The sequence below is a fragment of the Callorhinus ursinus genome, unplaced genomic scaffold, assembly GCF_003265705.2.
Source record: "Callorhinus ursinus isolate GAN/ISIS: 27379988/994484 unplaced genomic scaffold, GSC_fseal_2.0 scaffold10, whole genome shotgun sequence".
Taxonomy (NCBI): Eukaryota; Metazoa; Chordata; class Mammalia; order Carnivora; family Otariidae; genus Callorhinus; species Callorhinus ursinus.
This window is the reverse complement of record NW_027397072.1, coordinates 58,596,001-58,620,055: the sequence shown is the minus strand read 5'-3', so window position 1 is coordinate 58,620,055 and position 24,055 is coordinate 58,596,001. Positions and strand designations below refer to the sequence as shown.

The 24,055-nt window shown below is 38.8% G+C and overlaps 2 protein-coding genes across 6 annotated transcripts in view; one reads left to right on the top strand and one right to left on the bottom strand.

Annotated features, from left to right (window-relative positions):
* The window catches only part of WDPCP (WD repeat containing planar cell polarity effector), a 447,045-nt gene extending 443,527 nt beyond the window's left edge, over positions 1-3,518 (bottom strand). For all 5 annotated transcript variants that reach the window (XM_073897650.1, XM_073897651.1, XM_073897652.1 and 2 more), the window contains exon 1: positions 3,399-3,518. The gene's annotated coding sequence lies outside the window, so the exon portion shown is untranslated. The remainder of the gene's footprint in view (positions 1-3,398) is intronic.
* A 570-nt stretch (positions 3,519-4,088) lies between these two features.
* MDH1 (malate dehydrogenase 1) lies at positions 4,089-23,050 on the top strand. Its single transcript, XM_025868599.2, has 9 exons — positions 4,089-4,247; positions 9,230-9,328; positions 10,506-10,602; positions 13,141-13,316; positions 15,186-15,308; positions 20,548-20,724; positions 21,433-21,546; positions 22,100-22,189; positions 22,712-23,050. The coding sequence occupies exons 1-9, from the start codon at positions 4,245-4,247 to the stop codon at positions 22,835-22,837; spliced, it is 1,005 nt and encodes a 334-aa protein (XP_025724384.1). The 5' UTR covers positions 4,089-4,244; the 3' UTR covers positions 22,838-23,050.
* The last annotated feature ends 1,005 nt before the right edge of the window (positions 23,051-24,055 follow it).

The window sequence follows — 24,055 nt, the reverse complement described above, 5'->3', positions numbered from 1 at the left end:
GGTGGGGGGGAGAAAGGCTTCATAACGGCCAAAGCATTTATAAAGAACCCGGTGGAACAGATTTTTTAACAGGCAGAAACAGAGGATAAGACTCCAGTTAAGTAAAAAGCACATATCAAATATGGAGGCATAAAATCAAAGGACATATTTTAGCAACAGCAAGTAGGTTGGCTAACGTGTAAGACGTAAAACGCAAATGAGTGTGCTTGGTGAGATTTTTTTTTCCTCCCCTTCACTTCAGTATTAATTCTTCACATTCAATTGCTTTCTTTTTGGCCTACTCTCCTGTCCCTGCTCTGCGCATACTTCTACCTACTGTCCAAGGTCTAGCTCTTCCCACTCTTCCTCACCTCTTATGAGCCATAAATTGATCCATTGCATCCTTTTTGTATCTTAATTTCTTCAAACATGGGCATAATTTTATGTCTTTGGACATATTTATGACAAAATGTAGATATGTCTGCACTTATACACCAGTATTTTTTTTTTTACATTTAAAAGCCATCAGCAGTAACATAAAACTAACATATCTAGTTAGTAGGGGATAAGAAAAAGCATTAGTTGATTTTTTTATTATTTAACAACTCGTGACTTTTTATAATTACAAAATGTATCTATACACACAAGAGTGAGTGTATGTACACGTGTGTCAACATAAGATCTCTGGGAAGGGACTGGTAATATTCTTTGTTAAACTGAGTGGTTGAGTACAGTTGAACAAATAATAAAATGAATACCCAATATTTTCTCCACCCACCCATATATTTAAAGCACACTTAGGCCACTGTCCAATTATATCTCTATTTTTCCCCTTCCTTAGAAATGACAATTGTGGTGAAATTTGATTTACAAAAAGCATGTTTGTTTCATCCAAACTGAAAATATTAAAAATTATAAACCAGCTAGATATTTAATAGGAAGAACTCATAAAAAAGATAAAGAACACAAATATATCCAAACACAACATATGACAATTCATTAGAAGCACATAAGAACATGGACTTGTTGTACACATTAAAGTAAACAGATACCCCAGTGAGGCTCCTTTCCCTCCTAATCCCCATTACTGGTAAGGTCCTAACCTGCCATTCTATTTCAATATGTGTTATAGGCTCTACATGTGTTATAGGCTCTTCCATCAGTTTAAATGTGGCAGGAACAACGGTATTCCAAAACAGTAGAGAGCAGCAGACAGATGTTGTGTGGTATCACCCAGGCAATGACCTCTGCTTTCTCAACCCTTTCTGGGCTCGCTGATGCAAAGTCTGGCTCAAGATCCAGGACAATGCAATGTTTGGAAACATTTGTTCAAAAAGGTACACCAAGACTGTTAAAGTAAGTTCTTCCAAAATACAAAGGCAATGGTCAAGACTAGAACTGGGTTTCTTTCTTGCCTCTGACCTTACCCTTCCTGTGCAGTCAGTATCACAAACAGCTATGCACTCCATTGTACACCCAGGGCAAAAGAAACGCCCCCACAAAGATATGTTGCAGCTGTGCCTGCTCTGGGTGACGCCTTGCTTCCACTAAGTTCTAGCAGCTGTGCAAAAGAACTTTCTGTGATAATGAAAATGTTTGATAATCTGTCCCATGTGGTTATTGAACACTTGAAATATAGATAGTGTGACTGAGGAACTGGATTTTTAATTTTATTTATTTTATTTAATTTTAATTAATTTAAATTTAATAGCCACATGATTCATAGCTACAGTCTTGAGTAATATAGTTCTAGAGTTTTAGTTTAAAAAAAAAATCAGGAACTTAAAGCATGTATGGTTGCAAATTGCCTTACTGCCAACCCAACACTGCAAATGTGGTTCTACCTCCTACCTTAGCTGCCTGGCAAAAACATCCATTTGTCTTCATTCATTCAAGGCAGCACCTCCTTTGAAAAGTCTTGGCACCCTAGAGTTACTAACTCTTTATTACTACCAACCAGGTCATACCATGTTATTATTACGGGTTTACATAGTTGTATTCCCTGCTAATATGAGGGCTCTAAAAAGGCAGTAATTGTGTCATACTAATCTCTAATTTCCCACAGCCTAATAGGGTGCCACATCCTAAGGCCCTTGCCCTACATTTTCCTAGCCAGTTTATTAAGCCGGTCTTCATCTAACTAATCGGTCTTCATCTAACTAATCACAGCTCTTTACTACTCTACCATTTGAAATCTCATAATCCCATCCACAACAAACATCTTAAAACTGGAGAAATTCCAGGTCATTTTATCTGTATCAAAGGGTGTGGTGTTTTACCTCTATATGTGATTGTTCAGTAGAAAACACTGTAAAATAGTGAAAATGATGCATTTAGAAAATCATGGGGAAATAACGAAGAAGTAGTTTGAGATAGAATCTGGAATTCAGGACAAGACACAAATTTGGGAGCTTTCTGACATAGACGTAATCATGCATTTGACATTTGTAACATGCAACTCCTAACTTATATCACTTAGGGATTAAGTGTACACAGAAGGACAAAGGCACTCCAATGTTAAGTCAGAGGTAAAAAAGAACGTTCGAGGAACTGAAAGGGGCAACCAGCGACTAAGAGGAAAACCAAGAAAGTATATGATTAACAAGTGAATAAGGTGATTCAAGGAAGACAGAATCATTGTTATGATAAATGCTATTGATAAAAAAATTGGAAAGGCGTTATATTCTTTTCCATAATAGCAATCCCTCCAAAAGAGTCGACCTCAAGAGAGTAAAACTGAACGATACCACTTGGCGTTCAATTACCAGTGATAGAGAAAAACTAGAAGTTACAGCAATGTTATCTAATATAGATACTGCACTCACTTTCTTTACAGATATGCTATTCCAAAACACCACATCTTCCTTTCAATATCCACATCAAACAAGGTTTCAAGGAGACTACAACTCTCGTGGGCAGCATTAATTTTAAATGAAAACCTCTTGTTTTACCAGTTGAGATTCTGCCTGAAACAACCAGTGTCTCCCATACAGCTGCCACACTTAGAAATACAGGTATGGCATAATTTCAAGGTCAAGATGGTTTATACAGCAGCTTCCAAAAACGAATGGGCAAAACTGTCAACATTCCCGGAGGTCTTAAGAAAAAGTTAGATCCGTGAACTGTGAGCTCCAGGAAGGGAAGGGCTCATTTGATTTCCCACAAGGCAAGCGCTCACTATTTTTTATTTAACTCTGAAAGAGCTGCATCTTACAGAAGGGAGGAGGGCGAGAACTTCAGGGCACTACACCCTCCAGAATGCTATTGCCCTAACAGCGCTGAGTAGGGACCGGCGAGACTGCGGGCACCCACCCAGTAGGTCAGCACCTGGGTAGATAAAAGCAGCGCCGGACGGCGCACAACCGCATTCCGGACCCTAAGGTTAACAGAAAAACCCTTGCCCTCGGGCCCGGGCTCACCTGCCTTTTGGAGTGGGGAAGACGCGCGGCTCCTGGCCGCCTCAGAGGCGCGTCCCCGCAAGCTGCTCAGCTCGTCACCGGACACTACCCAGAGTGGAGGGTCCCCCTGGCAACTAGGAAGGAGGACCCGGCAGGCTGGGGCGCGCTTGCTCGGTCTCTTCTGCCTAGGAGCTGCAACAGCCACAGATCCCTCAGATAACTCCCCAGCGGCTCGGGCGTGCGCGCGCACTCCCGCCTCGTCGCTTAGCAACTTGAGAAGCCTTCCAGTCTTCGCGACACGTCAATTCCGCCCGCTCCTCCAGAGTGTGAATAGTTTTTAAAAAGACTTTGTTTCCGGGTCGAGCCGCTTTTACGCAGCGGAAGGTCTCTTCACCTCCCACGTTTACCCTTGGGGTAAGATAGTCTCACTTGCGCACGAGTGGGTGATGTAGCTAAAGGGTCTGTATCTCCTCCCTCGAGTTCCACATGCCTCCCCTCCCACCAATTACTGGGCGCCAACAGACGGCTCTTTCCCTCTAAGCACAAATCTTCTGCTCATCGCTGTCCTCCAATCACAGCGGCCCGCCCTCAGGGACTACTTTGCAATGGCGAAGAGCGCAGGGAGAAGGGCGTGAGCAGACCCTCTGACCTCGGGAAGTGTAGTTCAACACTTGAAGGAAATGCGTTGGGGAGTGCGCCAGAATCCGGGCACCATAAACTACAGTTCCCAGAGGGCGCTGCGGTTGGGAGATGAGCATTTTCTTTCTAACATCGCTCACCCTCCCCAAGTCAGTTCCGCGGTAGAGGTGACCCGATTCCTTGAGGCTCATTTTGCAGGCGCTGAAATTGTTCGCGCACTTCTTAATCATGGTGAGTGTTGGCCCCTTGTTCCGGCCGACCCCCGACCTTCGCGCCCTTGTGTGGGGTTTCTTGCATTTGAAGGACTTTCGGGGCGGGGGGCGGCTGTGCAAGGCACAGTCTTTCCAGCCCTTTGGAAAAACCCGACTCAATTTTTGGGGACTGTCGCAATGACCCAGTAATTGGGAAGGGGTTGGTTTCCACCTGGGGAGCTCTTACAAGGACTCTGGAGGAATTTATCCTTGGAGAGGCTTGATCTCAGTCCTGCTGCGTGGTTTGGGTACAAAATAAGCTGCGGATTTTCTCCAAACCACGATATAGGGTTTGATAAGGATGCTAAGGTTTGATATGGGAGGCGGGGGTGTTTGGTTCCTAACGCCCCCTTTTTTTAATTGAGCCAACGGTGTTTTTAAGGGTTTTTGTCACAAAGCCCTTGAAAGCAGAAGGCCTTCAGTTGTAAAGATTGTGCTTACCAGGTACTCCAGATTACGATCGACGTTTTCGAGAGACGTGTTTCCGCCATATCTAATTTCACAAAATGTTATTTAAAACCTGTTCATTAATCTCCTTTTGTAATGACAGGACGTGTTGCAGTTACGGCATCACTAGCCAAAAACTAGTGTAGATACTCTTTGCTGGTCTGTACGTTATGAATTCTAGAACCACTACTTGTAAATGTTACACAATGTAACCATCTTGTGAAGGTCTGGATACCTAGATCACCGTATCTTGTCTCTGCTGAAAGGGAGAAGGGGGGGTGGTTGGTGAGGGAACTCTGACGTATGAATAATCTGCGTGATGTTTGAAGGTGACATTTGACATGAGACAAATTTCTCCAGTACCTGTATTTATAGTTGAAGTTATTCTTCCTCCTTTAGCTCAAAATACTGAAATAGGTGGGAATTACGGGGAAATATTTGAATGAATTGGAAATTTTCCAGAACCTGAAAAGACATATTTTTAAGGCAAGGGGATTACTGCCTCTGCCTTTATAAGGGTCCAGTGAGGACAGCTACTAATTCTCAGTAAATGTTAAACCTGTTTACTACTTATAATTTAGTCATTTAAATGATGGTTTCAGTGGTCTCTGACTTAATAATCTTAGCAAGAATGCAGAGGTAACAGAGAACCTGAGACTTTATAATTTTAGAACTGGATGGGACCTTTAAAGATCATTTTGATAAATCTCCCCCCACTTCAGATCTTAAAATTGAGCTTATTAAAACCCAAAGAGAATGATTTGCTCAAGGTCATACAACAGTTTGCTCCCAGTAGCCTTAACAACTCTTTCCGTCATACCATATTGTGCCATACAATTACCAAGTCATTTTGAAAATTTATTTTCAGTAGCTGAGGTTCTGGAGGAACATACAAACTGCAAATACAAACTAAAGTATTTTATCAGCATTTATATTACCTGATAGCTTTATTCCCCTGCAATTCAGAATATTGGAATTCTAGACTTAGAAGTGAATTTGGATATTATTTACTCTAATTTCAAAAGGTAGCCTGGTGAGGTTAAATCATTTTTCCAAGGTCACAGGGAGAATCCTGGGCCCCCATTCTTAAGTTGTTTTGCAACGCAGTAGATAAAGACGGGCCTCACCCCTGGAAGGTCACTTGGGCACCAGGTAACACAGAGATGTCCCTAAGAAAGAACACTCCTGTCAGTTTACTGAAACTGACAGCCCTCTCAGGTGACTCAGAATCTCCTTGCCTCCTCAGGAGACCATGTGAACAATCACTGAGTTTAAAAAGAGCCATCTTTTATAAGGCTGTTGAAAGCAAGTTTTTTAAAAGAAGGAATAGGGAGGGACAGCAAGGATTAACTGTAAGAAGAAATCTGAATGATTGTTTTTTATATTACAGAAATATATGTAAATTAGAAAGTAAAAAAGGAATACATGGGTCTTTCTGTAGAATAACAGAAAGAACACTTACATTCAAGCTTCACAACTGAGACTTGAGCACATGCCCAAGGCAGTCTGAATCTGCAGGAAGGTCATTAGAGCCCTGCCAAGAGCAGAGACATTCCTTCTTTGGATCTTGGCAGACTGCCCAGATATCTAAGCAAAGAATAGTAACCTGTCTTCACACTGTAACATTGTAGAAAGTCAGCAGGAATCTCCCACCCTCCTGCTTTTCTACTGCAATGTTGCAAAGAGCAAAAAGAAGCAAATACACATATCCTTTCCCATTTCATAATCAAACATTCAGGCATTTACTAGGCTTCATACTACTCTTAATAAGATAGAATTACCTATCTGTGAAAATAATTTGTTCATAGACATAGAAGAAGGGAACTGCTGAAATGGAATTAGCAGTTGTTCATTAGTGGCCACAACCACTTCACTAAGGACTGTGATACTGGGAGCATATTTTTTAGCAGCTAAAATTAATGCCTAAGATTGACTATTGTGTTCTAACCATCTACCTGTAAGCTTTACAGATAGTGATACTCACTTTCCCCTTTATTTCTTATCCTGGCCTGCTTTACATTGAAGTAGCATGTGTTTATATTTAATTCAACAAATACTTGTCGAACACTGTATGGGAGTACAAATTTGAGTCAAGGGCAGACTGCTCTCACAGCAAGGGGGTGGTGGTTCACAGCCTAGTAGAGAATAACGGACATGTAAGTAGAACCCCACAAGGTGTAAGAATCCTTAGAGGAAAATTTTATGGTGACAGAGACCTATAATTATAGTATTTGCTACATACTGCTCTTAATGCTTTGTATGTTAACTCTGAATCCATACTACTACCTTATTTGTTAGGTAGCTGCTATCATTATCTCCACTTTACTGTGGGGAAACTGAATACAGAGGTTAAGTAACTTGTCAAAAACATACTGCTGATGAGTTGTAAGTCTTAAGTTTGAACCCAGAACATCTGCCTCTAAAGGCTATCTCTTTACTACACTCTGCCACCTCTCTAGCCCCCTGTTTTAGAAAATTGGGTTATCCTCTTGTTTCCTGCACATGGTTCACTAATGGATTCTCTGGCCTAAAATAGTACCAGGTACATAGAGATTCAGTAGTGTATTTAATGAATGAAGTGAAATAACAGTTCATCAATTGATTTATAAAACTGTATCATTAGAACTGGTGACATAATTTTGCTAACTATAGCTGGAATTACTGTGGCCACTAAGTTTCCAACCCTCTCAATGCAAGTATATATGAATAAAATATCTTCAACAGTTTTAGCGTGTTAGGTTTGCTTCCAAACAATTCTTTTACATTTCCAAGTTTGGGGTAGTCATTGTACAAGATCCAGCTATTCCTTCATCAAGTATTTGAGCTCCAACTACGTGCCCGGCATTGTTGTAGGCAGTTGGAATACAACAGTAAATAAAACAGACAAAGCCCCCATCCTTAAGGAGCTTGCATTCTAAAGCGAAAGGAGGAATAATTTCTTCCTCTATTCCCTTTTTCTCACCTCTCTACTTCAAGGGAATAGGGAAAAATGACATAATTAAAAACATATAAAGGCCACATGATAAAAAAATAACTATATATGATAACTTTTAGCGTTCTTTATAAACCTAAAGTCTGTTGGAAACATAAGAATGTATTGTTAAAAAAAATGGTTTATTTTAGGGAATTACCATATTTTGTCTTTGTAGGGGTATGAAGGCCTGGGGCAAAAGTTGGTGAAGAAAATGGGGAAGAGATTCAGAAGGTCAGGGAGCAACTCTCCATAGTTTTCTCCTTTTTTGCACTCACATCCCGGTCACACCTGTGAGGAAGAAATGCACATATAGTCTGCTATGTACAGATTCATTTCTCTACAAGCAATTGACACTTCTTTCCTGAGATTTTTTTTTCCTTTGATTTCTCTGGGTGTCAAATTGCTAAATGCTGCTGACCTTCAGAGGTTAGGATTGGAAGGTCAGAGGACATAGTCTCCTTCCACCCCAAAGACATGACTCACCTGGAAGAGGGAATTCTAAATATAAAGATTCATTTCAGTGGACCACTTCTCTCATGCAGGTAACAATAGAGGTGACTCAGTGAAAGTCTGTTTACACAGTATTGTCAAGAAAAGGAACAGTTCACCTTGATCAAATTTGTACATCTAATGTGTCCATTAAGTTTCCAAACATTTTTGTTCAGTTCTTTTTAATAGAAATATTTCTATTTAATTCTCTGAGCTTCTTTTTTTTTAGTGACTCAGGATCATCACTTTGAATATTGGTTACTATTTTTGTACATACGTCTGTATTTTGTTCAGGATCTGTTGAGGTCTGTAAGGCGACTTCTATTATAACTATTATGCTCTTTGTACTTCTTCCTCCTCTCTTTTAAAATTAATTTTCCCTTGGAATCAGGTTGTCAGCTGTCACTATATTTTGATGTAGTTATTTAATACTAAAATTTATTGTAATCCAGTATTCTCTTGCTTTTCTTTCTCCTTAAATAAAAAATAAAGACTTATTTTTCCTCCTTCAAGTAGTCAAGTTGAATCATGATTAGTAGTTTTATTAAAACTTTCTGACTTACTGTAAGTGGAAAATTTTAACCACTGTCACTCCTCTTCCTGGCGTGAAGGATCCCTATTCTAGCAGATGGGGCGTGGGGGGATTTGCATAAGAGGATTTATAAGGTTCCAGTCGCTGCCAGGGTTTGTATCACCGTATAAGGCACATCAACATTGTTAGGCCTATTTCAGTGGCAAAATAGCCTTAAAGAGATGGATAAGATTTTGTAAGTAAATCCAGGATAACAGTGAGAGTTAAGTAACACCGCATAAATAGCTAGCCAAAGGACACATGTTCCAGAAGTTGCTCAGCTGATTTGTGCATGCTATATTTACTGGGACAAATCTGGAATAAGTTTGTCTTCTACTAAGCCAAATGTGAAGAGACTTTAAAATTTTACATTAACTTTTAAAGTACGTGGTTGTCTTATTATAGAGAAAACTCTGAATGTCTTTAGGGTAAAATAGCATTTTTAAATCAAATGTTAATTAATGGGTCTCTTTCATTACAGTCTGAACCAATCAGAGTCCTTGTGACTGGAGCGGCTGGTCAGATTGCATATTCACTGCTGTACAGTATTGGAAATGGATCTGTCTTTGGTAAAGACCAGGTAGGGGAACCATCTGTGTACCTCAAGTCAAAATAAGAATATTGTCAGTAAACCCTGTAATTAGTTTCAAAGAATTACTTTAATGATAAAGGAATGGGTTATCCCAATAAATGTACTGGGCACACTGCTATAAATGTAAGCTGGTATCTTACTTATATGTAGCCCTCCAGCCATTGAAAATGCTTTGCAAATCAACTATTCCGCATACTTTATTTAGTTGACTTGGTACAGCCAGCAGGTATCAGTCAGTGGAAGGTTTTCACTAGTAACAGTAACTATTAGGGAGAGTCATGTGGGAGAGAAAGTTGCTGAATTAGCACTTCCTTGTTGATAAATGGTCTTTAGAACCCAAAATAGTCAGACAGGCAGATCTGCTTTCCAGTTTAAAGAGGCACCCCCTATTCTTATTCCCCTATTCCACTAAAATCCTTTTTAAAGTATTCATTTATTCCTTCTCTTCACCCATAGATAATCAAGTTCTTCCTTCATGCCAGATAATATTTAGCTTTCCATGAACTAAAATTAGATACAGAGCTGTGAACAATAAGAGTAAACTATGGCGGGGCACCTGGGTGGTGCAGTTCATTGAGCATCTGACTCTTGGTTTCAGCGCAGGTCGTGATCTCAGGGTCATGAGATCAAGCTCCACATCCGGCTCTGCACTCCGAGAGGAGTCTGCTTGAGATTCTCTCCTCCCTCCCGCTGCCCCTCCCCCTCAGTGTGGGTGCGCACATGCACACGCTCTCTCAAATAAATAAATCTTTAAAAAAAAAAAAGTAAGCTGTGGAATGTCACTTCAATTTAATATTTTTTCCATGTATACTCCTTTAAAAGTCAGTAATGATGATTCCTCTTACTTTGTCTGTTAGCAAACTATTGCTGGTTTTATAGCATTCCTTTTTCTGAAAGTGGCATGATGTTAGATACCTCAACCTCCTAAAATAATTATAACTAATTAATGGTAATTATACATATATTATATACACATATACATATGTATGTGTATATATGTATATGTGTGTGTATATATATATATATATATATATATATACATATATATACACACACACATATACACACACACACCAAATAAACAAAAACTTTACAGGAGGACTTTTTTGTGACTAAATGACCTAACCTACACTGACAGATGCTGTCTTTGCTATTTATTTGGCAGCCAGTAACTCTTGTGCTGTTGGATATCACTCCCATGATGGGTGTCCTAGATGGTGTCCTAATGGAACTGCAAGACTGTGCCCTTCCCCTCCTGAAAGGTGAGTTGGGGGGGTGGAGGATAAAAGGATTTTATAGTATTTTATGTCTTTCAAAAAATAGGTTTAGATTTTTAACTAGCCTCTCAATTAGAAACTATGTCATAAAAGTATTTTTTGTTTGTTTTTTGAACTATAACTATTTGGTAAAGTGTATACCAAGAATAAATAAGGGTAAAAACAAGAAGTAACCAATGTCAGTTAAAAGACTATGCTTTTTTTCCAACGTGCTTATACATAATTTGCCTTACTAATTAAGCATAGTATTGCACAAGGGTTATACTCCTGAATTGCCTACATTGTGTTGTTATTTAAAATCTATTTAAAAAGTAATAGTAGTGCCTAAGTTATGCAGCTCTAAATGATGTCTTCCAAAGCTATATGTTGCCCTGAAGCTGGAAATTATTTGGTCCCTCACATGTAGTCCTAACCCACAGCCAGTCATCAGATTGAGAAACAGCATAAATTGTCCTAATCATATGCTACATCGTTTGAAAAAGCCCATTGAGAGTTCTGCTAAGAGCCTTTAAGAATCATTGAACTATTACACAAATGTAAGACAGAAGTCTTAAATTTGATTGAGGTTTTCATTAAAATATTAAGTCAACTTGTAAACTAATTTAAGTATTTTTCTTTAGGTATACCTTCATTATGATCATTTTCTTTTGGTAAGGATTAATTAATAATAGTCTGCTGAGTTTGCACAGAGCAAAATATATACACACCCAATGGAAACCACGCTCAGAGGGGCGCCTGGGTGACACAGTGGGTTAGGTGTCCAGCTCTTCTTGGTTTCGACTTGGGTCATGGTCTCGAGCTCTGCATCGGGTTCCATGATCAGCGGGGAGTCTGCTTGAGATACTCTCTCCTTCTCCCTCTGTCCTCCCGCAACATATTGCATGTGTGGGGGGTGTTTGTGTGTGTGCGCACACATGCACACTCGCTTTCTCTCTCTCTCTCTCTCTCTCTCTCTCTCTCTCTAAAAGAATAGGTGAATAAATCTTTAAAAAAAAGAAAAAAAAACCATGTTCAGAATTCATACATCCATTCAGTAAACATTTACTAGAAGGGGTACTCTGTTGTCTGAATCATTTGGTTGCATAGCTATATAAGAGAGTGCATTGCCCTGCCAAGCTGTTCTGCTGGCTCCCTTTCCTCACCCTCTCTTTTTTTCAGCTGAAGTATAGTTGACACACAACTCACTCTCTATTTCCAAATCAACTTTGTTGCATTGTCCCATTTTTATTCCTTTCTCTGCTGAGTTCTGATCTCTCTAATGGGTCCAGGTTATAGTCAGCTTGTCCTCGGTCAGCTGTGAATATGACAGGGAGGGAAGATTCTGCAGATAAGGATGCATGGCTGGGAAGAACATTCCCCTCACCAACTGGTGTTTCTTTGTATACCTGTTGGGGGCTCTACAGCAGCCTTACTGTGACACACGTTGACTCCCCTAAAAATTTACCAATGACAATGCTGAATCCTGGTTGTCTTAGTCCATTTGGGCTACTATAACAAAAATACCATAGACTGAGTGGCTTATAAACACAAAAATTTAATTCTCATCGTTGTGGAAGTTGGGAAATCCAAGATAAAGGTACCAGCATGGTCTTATTCTGGTGAGAGGCCATTTCCTGGTTCCGTCTTCTTCCTGTGTCCTCAAGGCGGAAGGGTGAAGCAGCTCTCTGAGGCCTCTTTTATAAGGGCACTAATCCCATTCATGAGGTCTCTACCCTTATAACCTAATCATCTTCCACAGGCCCTACCTTTCAATACCATCACACTGGAGATTAGGTTTCAACATGAATTTTGTGAGGGACAGAAACATTCAGTCTGTAGCACTGGTCGTGGCCTTTTTATACTGTCAGTAAAGGAGAGTGATGATTTATGTTCTTTAATCAAAGAGTAAGTGGTATATGTTTATTGGACTAGCACAGCGGCAGAGTGGTTGACCTCTGGACCAGCCTGGGCTGGAATTACAGGTTCACCTCTTTCTGATGGCAAATTAATCCCCTTAAACTTCTTTGTCTTCATGGATGAAATATTAAGATTAAATTTGATACAACAAAATTCGTAGTGTTATTCCTGGCATGAAACTCCTCAATAAACAGTATTTTGAATTTGTGATTGATGTCTTAGACTTTAAAGTAATTACAACTTTTAAAGGTTAGGTAAATTAGTTTCTCTTTCATGTTATCTGTGGTAATTGGTGTGAATAACAAATGTTGCACAGAGTTGAAAGTTACCATATTGTACTTTGCATCATATCTGATCCTACAACAAAAAGCTGTAGAGTTTTCAAACTTGAAATAATTACTGAGATAGGAAAAGCAAAATAAATGTAATTTACATTTCTGCTAATATTATGTTTGTTGATTATATAATATTTCCTTTCTTAGACCCCTAAAGCTTTTTATCATTGTGATATGTGAAAGTAAACATTTGCTACAAAGTGAAAGAATTACTGGGTAGATTCAGTGTGAAAAAGAAAACCTCAGACTTTGGTGTTTCAGTAGCTCTGCATATTTATTGCCGTGTTCACAGATGTCATAGCAACTGATAAAGAAGACATTGCCTTCAAAGACCTGGATGTGGCCATTCTTGTGGGCTCCATGCCAAGAAGGGATGGCATGGAAAGGAAAGATTTACTCAAAGCAAATGTGAAAATCTTCAAATGCCAGGGTGCAGCCTTGGAGAAGTATGCCAAGAAGTCAGTTAAGGTGACCAGTACAGTATTTTATGGGGTTTTCATTATCAGCATTTGAAACTACTTCTTTTAGCATTGAAGTAAAGACAAAATTATTTGCTTCCCCCCCCCCAGTTTTGTGCAGTGGTCAGTAAATACAGATAGAGTTTTGCTTGATAAGCTCTCCTTTTCTGAGTTTTTTTTGTTTCTTGTTTTTTTTATTATGTTCGTCACCATACATTACATCATTAGTTTTTGATGTAGTGTTCCATGATTCATTGTTTTGAGGTTTTTTTTTTCTTTTTCTTATAACGTAGAAATCTTTATTTAGAGGTGCTCAAAAATATTTTGCCCATTACTGTGATACGGAAATTTAATAGGAATTTACAAACCTATAGAGAAGGCACAGAGCCTTCTGGTGGGAATATTTGTTCAGACATTTGGATTTGTGTGTGTGATAGTAGAGAGAGAAGGCTGTGAACTGCATTCTCAGCAGTGAGAGATGGTAGCTTCTGAAATACTCAGATTTTCTCAATCCAGAGAGATTTTGATATGCTTGTCTCTTGAGTTGCATTGGTATAACTTCCTCTTCTGTCTCTGTGTACAAGTTACTTTAGTTTCTAAATTTGCCTTAATACTAGAATAAGGCCTCCTTTTACCAAATAAGTAAGCAAAAAGACTTGGCTGGTTAGAGGTTTTACTGATTTTGATAGATTTGTTCTTCCCAATCCTGACTTTAAACCAAGGTAAAAGAAAATCTTTAAGGTTTTAAAGTTGCCAGTTACAATGTTCTATTATAATATTTTATACATACCTGAATTTTTGCTTCTGTAGAATTCATTTTAAATAGATTACTTATATTTTCTGTAATCATTAACAGAAAATAGTAGAAATGACTAGAAATCCAGGGGTCCCTTAATAAAACATAACAGTGTTGTTTGGACTGCTCCAGGCTGCTTGCACTATAATCACCCCTCAGCCAAGTGTCCTTTTTGGGAAAATACATACTGACACCGGAGTGCTTAGGGGCATTGGAGTATCATATCTTCAGCTTGCTCTCAAATGGGCCAAAAAGAAAGCCTAAGGGTATAGTGTATGTGTGTGTAGAGAGAGGGAGAGAAATGGAAAAAATTAGGGAATCTGGGTAAAGAGGATGTGGGAGGTAGTCTTTGTAATATGCTTGCAGCTTTTTAGTAAGTTTGACATCATTTCCCAGTAAGTTTATAGTTTTATTAAAGAATTTAAAACTTAAAAGATAAAGTCCATGTGTACATTTGCCTATACTATATTACAATGCAGTGTATCCTGTACCTCCCCAATTAAAAAAAAAAAAAGCCTGAAGTACTTTCTGCTAAGGATTGATTGAACAGGTATAGAGTGGATAGGACCTGGTAATCTGTATTTTAGCAAATCCCAGTTAATTTTTAGGATTAGGAAAGATTAAAAAACTCTTGTAATTAATAAAGATAAATCATCATTCTGCTCAAGTAGAATTTCTTTCTTGGACTACTTTTACAAGAAGGAAAATTTTATGAGTGAATTGCTCTCTCAGAGCCTTAGATTACTTGTTTGTGTGTGTGTGTGTGGTAAAGAAATAAATGCTCTCTGTTTTGGCACAACACAAAATAGAAAGACATGTACCTTTGGTCTTGGATGCTGCCACCTGGAAAGCACCTTGTATACATGTTGGTGGCTTTATTAAAGACGTTTTTTCAGTAATCACACCAGACACTAACAGTGGGGGGGGGGAATACTATAGAAACTACAGTGGTAACTCCACATACTTCGCTCATACAAACTTGACACATAGGCTACATGTTACACATTTATCAGCCATATTCTAAGATAGTTTAGTTCATCAGTATATGGTGTGTAACTTTGCTGTGCCTCCCGTGTATCCTAGGTCATCGTGGTGGGAAACCCAGCCAATACCAACTGCCTGACTGCCGCCAAGTCGGCCCCATCCATCCCCAAGGAGAACTTCAGTTGCTTGACCCGTTTGGATCACAACCGAGCTAAAGCTCAGGTATATTTTAAAATATTGACTGTTCAACTTTAAAACCTTTTTCTCTCACTTTTGAAGTAGCTGAATTTTACTTTTTTTTTGTTTTTGTTTAGTAGGAAACCATTCTAATTTGTTAGGGAGTCTTTAAATGGAGTCTCTTAAGGAGGCTGAACTTGAACTTAATTTACTCTACTATAGTTCATTTGCTAACTATGTCAAAATACTGTCCCTAATGTCCTCTTACTTCAGGGGTTAAAAAACCAGTCATTAGGGGTGCCTGGGCGGCTCAGTCAATCAAGTGTCCAACTCTTGATTTTAGCTCAGGTTTTGATCTCAGGGTCATGAGTTTAAGCCCTGCCTTGGGCTCCATGCTGCGTGTAGAGCCTGCTTAAGAAAAAAAAAAATCAGTTATTAGTATAATTAACGGGACAATACATAGTTTATTTTTGCCAGATATATAGAACATTATAAAAAGAGAGATTTGAGCTTTTTGTTTTGTGTGGTTCTGCTTCCTTTTTCCCCTTAGCTAAGCCATCAGAATCAGATTTTTTAATATTTAATTTTATATTTAACTTTATTTTTACATCTTTTTAATATTCTACATGTTTCTATAAGACTTCCTACTTTTCACTACTTAGCAACTAAATTTTAATTGTTCTCAAGTTTCCTTACCCATTGGAGTTTTAGATAAATGTGCCAAGGGGTCAGTGACCAGGGTATTAACAGTAGCTTTTTGAAAAATGAGACGCCACCTGGGTGGCTCAGTCAGTTAAGCAGCTGCCTTCGGCTCAGGTCATGATCCCAGGGTCCTGGGATTGAGTCCCATATCGGGCTCCCTGATCAGCGGGGAGCCTGCTTCTCCCTCTGCCTCTCTCTCTCTCTCTCTGTCTCTTATGAATAAATAAATAAAATCTTTTAAAAAAAAAGAAAAATGAGACGCCACCACCAATCATCTGTGCCGGTTTCCTAGGCTTTCTTGGGTCTAGATGATCCTGGTGCCCTTCAAAGCCATGACAAAATTCTGGGATCTTAGACATAATGTCTTTCCTTTTCCCCAGCACCTTTCTGGCCATACTTCCTCATCCACAGGTCATCACTGTTAGATAGGTCTATGAATTTAGTCCTTTTTTTCCTAAAGAAGACAACTTTGTTTAGTTTTAAGAAAACATTTTATCAACGGGGCTCCTGGGTGGCTCAGTCGTTAAGCGTCTGCCTTCGGCTCAGGTCATGGTCCCAGGGTCCTGGGATCGAGCCGCGCATTGGGTTCCCTGCTCTGCAGGAAGCCTGCTTCTCCCTCTCCCATTCCCCTTGCTTGTGTTCCCTCTCTCGCTGTGTCTTTCTCTGTCAAATAAATAAAATCTTTAAAAAAAAATTTTTTAGGGCGCCTGGGTGGCTCGGTTGGGCGACTGCCTTCGGCTCGGGTCATGGTCCTGGAGTCCCGGGATCGAGTCCCGCATCAGGTTCCCTGCTCAGCAGGGAGTCTGCTTCTCCCTCTGACCCTCTTCCCTCTCGTGCTCTCTGGCTCTCATTCTCTCTCTCTCAAATAAATGAATAAAATATTTAAAAAAAATAAATAAAAATTAAAAAAAATTTTTATCAAAAGATGGTGTGAGGTCTAAGTTGAAAAACCACTGCTTTAAACTGAGAATTGATCACCTTTCAGTTTCAGAGTACCCAGTAACGGAGAAAAGAATTGACATTTGTTAAGCTTCTACCCTAAGCTAAATGCTGTACGTGTAACTTATCATTTAATTCTTCTAATAACCGTGTGAGATATGTTATTATCTTTATTTTACACAGAAGAAACCTGAAGCCCAGAAAGGTCTGGGATCATAGTCATATAGCTAGTAAACCTAGATTTGCCTGACTCCCAAACTCTTAGGTGTGTTCTTACATAATGAGATTATGTGACCTAAGTCCACTTACTAGCTCTGACCTTGAGGAAGTATATTCAAGGTATAAAATGGGGCAATAATTCTTTCTATCTCAAAAGGAGGTTATGTGGATTAAATGAGATAAGATCTTTCATGGTACCTGTCACATAGTAAAACTCAATAAAGATTGGCTGCTCTTGGTAGTAATGATTTTTATTAGTAGTGTTATTATTAAGAGGGATGTAACTAAGAGTGGAGAAGAGCCACACCTCATATATCTCTGTGAATATTCCATTAATTAAGAAGGTCATTGGATAACAAGCTTAAATTGCAAGTATTTCCTGAAGGGCTTTAGGCTGTGAGCTGGGTCTTTTTCCTTATTTTTTGGAGTCTAATGGGTGTAAGGAATGGGAGTTAGTTTGAATGAGTGTAGGCAAGAGATTTGGGTACTACAGAAGTCATGAAGGAAAAGGTGGTTTTAGGTGTTACATTTGTAGCTTCTAGATGGCCAGATGGTAGCTCTCCCTGCAGTAGGGAAAAAGAGGTAAAATGACACCACTGACAAACTTGGTTTTTGCTATTTCAACTGAGGCCTTGGTGGAGGAAGACACTGGAAAATTTCTGCTTCCAGAGGTATTACTAAGTGACTTTGTCCCTGTTCCTGAAACAGTTTTCCCTATGGGGCAAAAGTCTGAGGAAAGAGAGAAGAAGCAGTCTTGCTAGGCTTTAACTTTTGGCACATGTTCCAGTATGTCAGTCTGGCACAGTGAGAGCTTTTGGGAAGTTTTTGAAAAAGCAGTTTCTTCCTCCTGTAGAAGTTGTTCATCCAGTGAGAAAAATAAACTCAAAGACTAGTTTCTTACATGAATGTTGCTAGTCTTACATAATTCATTTTGGAAATCCGAAAACCTAGCTACCTAGTGACTCTTCATCACCTGCAAAATTCCCCTATGTATTTGCAGACCAGAGCTGTGTATGAATGCTGACAGGGTATTTCGGCAATAAAACTAGTTAGCTGGTATGGGGTGGGGGGAGGTGGGAGGAATTCCTGGGGCTGGAGAATTAGTCCAAACCTATTTAACAGATCTGTGTGGCAGACATGAAAGGTCTAAGGGAGCAAGGAAGTAGCAATCCTGGATACATGTTATATTAGACTAGCTCTGACATGAATGAAATTCAGAAACTACGTCTACAAAGTATTGGCCTTTGGTGTCCAGACAGAAATGGATTAGCTCAAGAAAACAAAAAAACAAGAGGAGGTAGGCAGCAAGACAAAGGAAGTAAGGAGCTTCCTGTAGGGAGGAGAGGCCCAGAGGCAGTTTGTCTTCACCATTCAGCAAAATTATAGATTCTAAGTTCTTAGTAATAGACATCTCTGAGGTAAATTTTCCTTTTTCTCCATGATTCCAGCTAACTATAAGTAAGGGCAGTTCTTCCCAAGTCCTTGAAGGTCATGGCGCACACAGAAAATGGTACTCATTGCACAGCTCCACCAACTGTGCCTCAGCCACTAAGCAGATCAGTAGCTAGATTCTCTAGAAACCAACTATCCAACTAATTTGTGAAGATTGATTGGTACTTAATAGCCCTAATACTTGCAGAACTCTAGATGAAGCAGGGTTTAGCAGAGAAGTGATGTTAAATGTCAAAAACAGAATTTTAAGTGAATTTTTAAAAATCATTTAACTATTCTAGGATTTAAGAAACAAGTCTCAACTTACTTTAAGGGTCATAGTGAAAGTAAACACAATTTGATTCTTACTTGACTGAATATATTGGTGTGAAGAGATGACTCAAGTCACTGCAAACATTTTAGGTATTGGCCTTTTTCATCAGTATCCTTTTTGTTTGGTTGCTTGCTGTTTTGTTTTTTACTTTTCATTTTGGAGTAATTATAGACTCAGAAGAAGTTAAAACATAGTACAGAGAATCCCACATCCCCATCACTCACTTCCCCCAGTGGTAACATCTTTCATACCTATAGAGCATCTTTAAAACTAGGAAATTGACTAAACTACACACAACAGTTTTAATAGACTCACTCAGATTTCTGCAGTTTTTACATTCATTTTTTTGTATGTCATTCATCACATATCTAGATTACTATAATCACCACAGGCAAGATACAGAACTGTTTCATCACCCATAAGAGAACCTCCTCATGCTACCTCATTATAGTTGCACACTCCGTCTCCATTCCCAAGCTCTGAAAACCACTTAACTGTTCTTCATCTCAATTAATATTGTCATTTTGAGAATGTCACAAAAATAGAATCATGTAGTAAGTGACCTTTTGAGACGGCTTTTTTCATGCAAACGCAGTGAACTCTGGCACAGCTATTTTTTTCTCCCATTCTAACTGTAACATGAAAGAAGGAAAAAATACCCTAACATATCAGCTCATAAAATCATAAAAAATTTTTTCCAAAACATTTCCTTCTGGTTCATCACAATTCTGCTACCTAATTAAGAACAAATTATGCATACAACTAATCATAATTTCTTTTTGCACATTACCTTATCAGGTGAGTAACAAAATAAGTGAACTTACTTTGTTTACTTAAATCTTTCAAAACATAACATTCTCTCCCTTTCTATGGCTAGTGTACTACATAATGTGTTTGACAGTCATGTGACTACAAGGCTTACAGGATCTTAAAGTGTTTTTTTGTTTTTTACATTTTTTAAATTTATTTTTAAGTAATCTCTACACCCAACGTGGGGCTCGAACTCATGACCCCGAGATCAAGAGTCACGTGATTCCCCAACTGAGCCAGCCAGGTGCCCTCTAAAGTGCTTTTTGAACCTATAGCTAGAAATTGTTAATTTGGTATCATTTTAGTATTATATTTAAGCTCTTTCCTTTGGTTTCCTAATCTATAAATTGAAGACAATCATACTTTTGGTAATCTGAGCCCCTTCCAACTCCAAAATTTCATATTTAGGATTATTTGAAAATTAGCTAATTTATGTATGTGGTATATGATAAAAATTTCACCTAAATATGGAGAAATTCCCATATTCTAACCTGATTGCTCAGAAGTGCTGAGGAGACATCTCCTAGGTATTAACAAAACAGAGGTCATATTTATATATTCTTAACCTCTTGCCTTGTATTTTATGTCAGTGTTTTATGTTTGATAAACCCCCTACACTGATAAGTTAAATCATTAACTGTAGGATGTTCTCTACTCTTAAATATTCTACCCTATAATGTTTCAGGTTCACATTTTGTTTACACTGTTAAGCTTTAGGAAATTACCAAGCAATATAACTCTTGTGTGTTCTCTTGAAATTTCAGAGGCCTTAAGGATGTTTGTTAAACAGGCACAATTTGAAATAAAAAGCGTTTGTCTAAGTAAGGTATTTGTTTTCTATTTAACTAGATTGCTCTTAAACTTGGTGTGACTTCCGATGATGTAAAGAATGTCATTATCTGGGGAAACCATTCCTCCACTCAATATCCAGATGTCAGCCATGCCAAGGTGAAGCTGCAAGGAAAGGAAGTTGGTGTTTATGATGCTCTGAAAGATGACAGCTGGCTCAAGGGAGAATTCATCACCGTAAGAAAAACCTCTCTTGGGGCGCCTGGGTGGCTCAGTCGTTAAGCATCTGCCTTCGGCTCAGGTCATGGTCCCAGGGTCCTAGGATCGAGCCCCCCCATCGGGCTCCTTGCTCGGCAGGAAGCCTGCTTATCTCCTCTCCCACTCCCCCTGCTTGTGTTCCCTCTGCTGTCTCGCTCTGTCAAATAAATAAAATCTTTAAAAAAAAAAAAGAAAAATCTCTCTTAACAGCCAAGCATAAAGAACTCTTAAGAGAGACACCACATTGCTGACCCGACTATCTCTCCAAGTGCCTCCCAATTTGGTGGTGTGGTTCTCAAGGAGGGCAGGCCTTTCCTGGTTGCTCTGATGACTACATACAGAGCCAGTCATGAACCAGTCTGATCTGATCTGCTGTGCAGCAGTCAAGACGGATTGCTAGCGTGGGAAGAACTAGAGTTCCCTCTAGTCATCCAGTCTTCATAAAGAGATTCATTTCTTTGTGTGGAGTGTAGTAAACTTTTATGTGGATTTATAGTTTTCTTTTTTTCAAAAAGACTGGTGCTTTTAACTGAAATAGGTTGGTAAGGCCCATGCTGGGTAGTTGGATGAATTTGGGGGGAGGACATTAAACTGTGATTGTGGTCTTTCACCCCAGGATTAGTTTGGAAGCGATGAAAATTCTGCTCTTATGATCAAGTAATGCTGTCTCTGCCTGTCCCCAACCAGACTGTGCAGCAGCGCGGCGCTGCTGTCATCAAGGCCCGAAAGCTCTCCAGCGCCATGTCTGCTGCAAAAGCCATCTGTGACCATGTCAGAGACATCTGGTTTGGAACCCCAGAGGTAAGGACTCTGGGATTGGCACAGGCCACTCGTTGATCTTTGTCCTCTGATGCTGTGATGTGAGAAGAACGTAACCTTGCAGTCAGGCAGGTTAGTTAGGGTTATATCCCAGATCAGCTGCCTACGAGCCAAATAATCTTGGGAAAGGTACTTAACCTTTGGTTATCTCTTACACGGCATTTACCTCACAGGGTTGTTAAGGATTAGATGAGATGAAGACTGGGAGCCACCGAGCATACCTGGTGGACGTGACTTTTTTCCTTAAAACTTCTCCTGGGCCAGAGCTTCCTCATTTATGAAATGAGGATTATGTTATAAAATGAGGATTATGTTTCTCCGGCCTACTTCAGACGGAAGAGTGGAATGAGAGAGAATACCCATGAAAGTTACCCTGTCCTGGCAGTGCCTGGTGATGCTTCTCTATACAGTACTGAAGTCACACACGTAGTAAGAAAGCATTACCTGGCTTAGTTTTGTTAATTCATGTGTCATTCGATTGCATAAACTAATCCCGACGCACCATGAGAATGTAAACGTTGATTATTATTTTCAGGGAGAATTTGTGTCCATGGGTATTATCTCCGATGGCAATTCCTATGGTGTTCCTGATGATTTGCTGTACTCATTCCCTGTTACAATCAAGGTAAAGTATTTTGGGGTTATTTCCCCCTGTCCACTTCTGAGAAAGTAGTTGCATATTTTTATGAATGCTGGTATAATTTAGTCTACAAAGTTGTTCCTTTACTAAATTAGACATTTTTCTCAACTTTGAAATTCTACTAAGCACAACCACAGGTTACTAAAAGATTGAAAATAATCTGGAAAGCAAGGTTCAAGTCTTGCCACTAGACACTTTGTTATTATGCCTCTAATATTGGATATCTACCAATATAGTATCTTACTTTTTACTAAAGTGAGTAGGTTTTTTTAATGTTTGCTAATTAAATCCTCATTTAAAGATTGTTTTCTAGATTCATTGAGTTTTAAATTCAGATGTTGAACTTTTATCAGAATTACCTGTTAAGATCTGGATTTTGATTTGCTTCTTTAATCAGACTTTAAAAACAGGTACTCCTGTAGCTTTAAGTTCAATCTAAATTGTTGCTTGCTGGAAGACCAGTTCTCTTTAATTATAAATCTTTTATTTCCAATTATTTTCAAACAGAATAAGACCTGGAAGATTGTTGAAGGTCTCACTATTAATGATTTCTCACGTGAGAAGATGGATCTAACTGCAAAGGAACTGGCAGAAGAAAAAGAAACTGCTTTTGAATTTCTTTCTTCTGCCTGACTAGACAATCATTTTGATGTTATTAAAGGCTCCAAAGCTGAAGAATCTAAATGTCGTCTTTGATTCTAGTACCAAATAACAATAATGCTATACTTAAATTACTTGTGAAAAACAACACATTTGAAAGATTGTGTGCTTCTTGGTATAAATTCGTGACAGTTTATCATCATGCTGTTAGTGCTGCATTCTAAATAAAATATATATTCAAATGAAGATGACTCAGACTCTAATTTCCAGCTAACATTTCATTTCGGTTCAGACAACAAACTTGCATGTTTCCTAGCATGGGGTTGTGATTTTTTTTAAACCAGAGAAAGGTAGTAAAGACAGAAAATGTTAAAAAATAAAGCATAATTCTCTTCTATTTAATCTTTTTTTTTTTTTTTTAAGAGTGGGAGGTAGGAGGGGCAGAAGGAGAGGGAGAGAATCTCAAGAAGTAGGCTCCACGGCCAGTGCAGAGCCTGTCACAGGGCTTGATCTCACAACCCTGAGATCATGACCTGACCCAAAATCAAGTGTCAGGGGCTTAACTGACTGAACCACCCAGGCGCTCCTCTCTTCTATTTAAATAGGATAGGAAAATCCACCTTGTGGTAATGAATCAATCTACTCCAGAATATATTTTTAAACATTACCTACATTATGCTATTAAATACTTAACATTTTTTAAATCTTGAAGGTTCATGCTCTGTGGATAATGTGATTTTAACATCTGTTAAATAGGTTGCAGAAATACAGTTAACAGTTTAATGCCATTTGATGAAATTACAGCAATCATTTTTTGTGATGGAAGGAAAAGGTAATAAATCTTCCTTGATGTATACCTATCGCAGATAAGAAATAATTTACATTTCATAACTGGTAAATGCCACAGAAATGTAAGCTAGTGGGAATGTTTTCAATCTAAGCTTATTACTAGAAACAGTGTTGTTCAAAAAAATTGTCTTTTTTTCCAAAATTCATAAGGACAGGAGACCTCTATCTTCATTCTTGTACTTAATTCATTGTTCATAATAGACACTCAATATCCTAAATCTCTCAGTGCCTAATCTAGTGCTCTTCATGGGTGCTCAAGTACTTAGTTGGATTTATAACATCAAACTACCTATATCATTTCATATTTCAGATGTAGAAAAAAGAGAAGCCAGTGAGTGAAAAGTGGTTTTAGAACTGTTGTTAATCAGATGCATAAAAACAAAATTTCATATGAATCCTCTT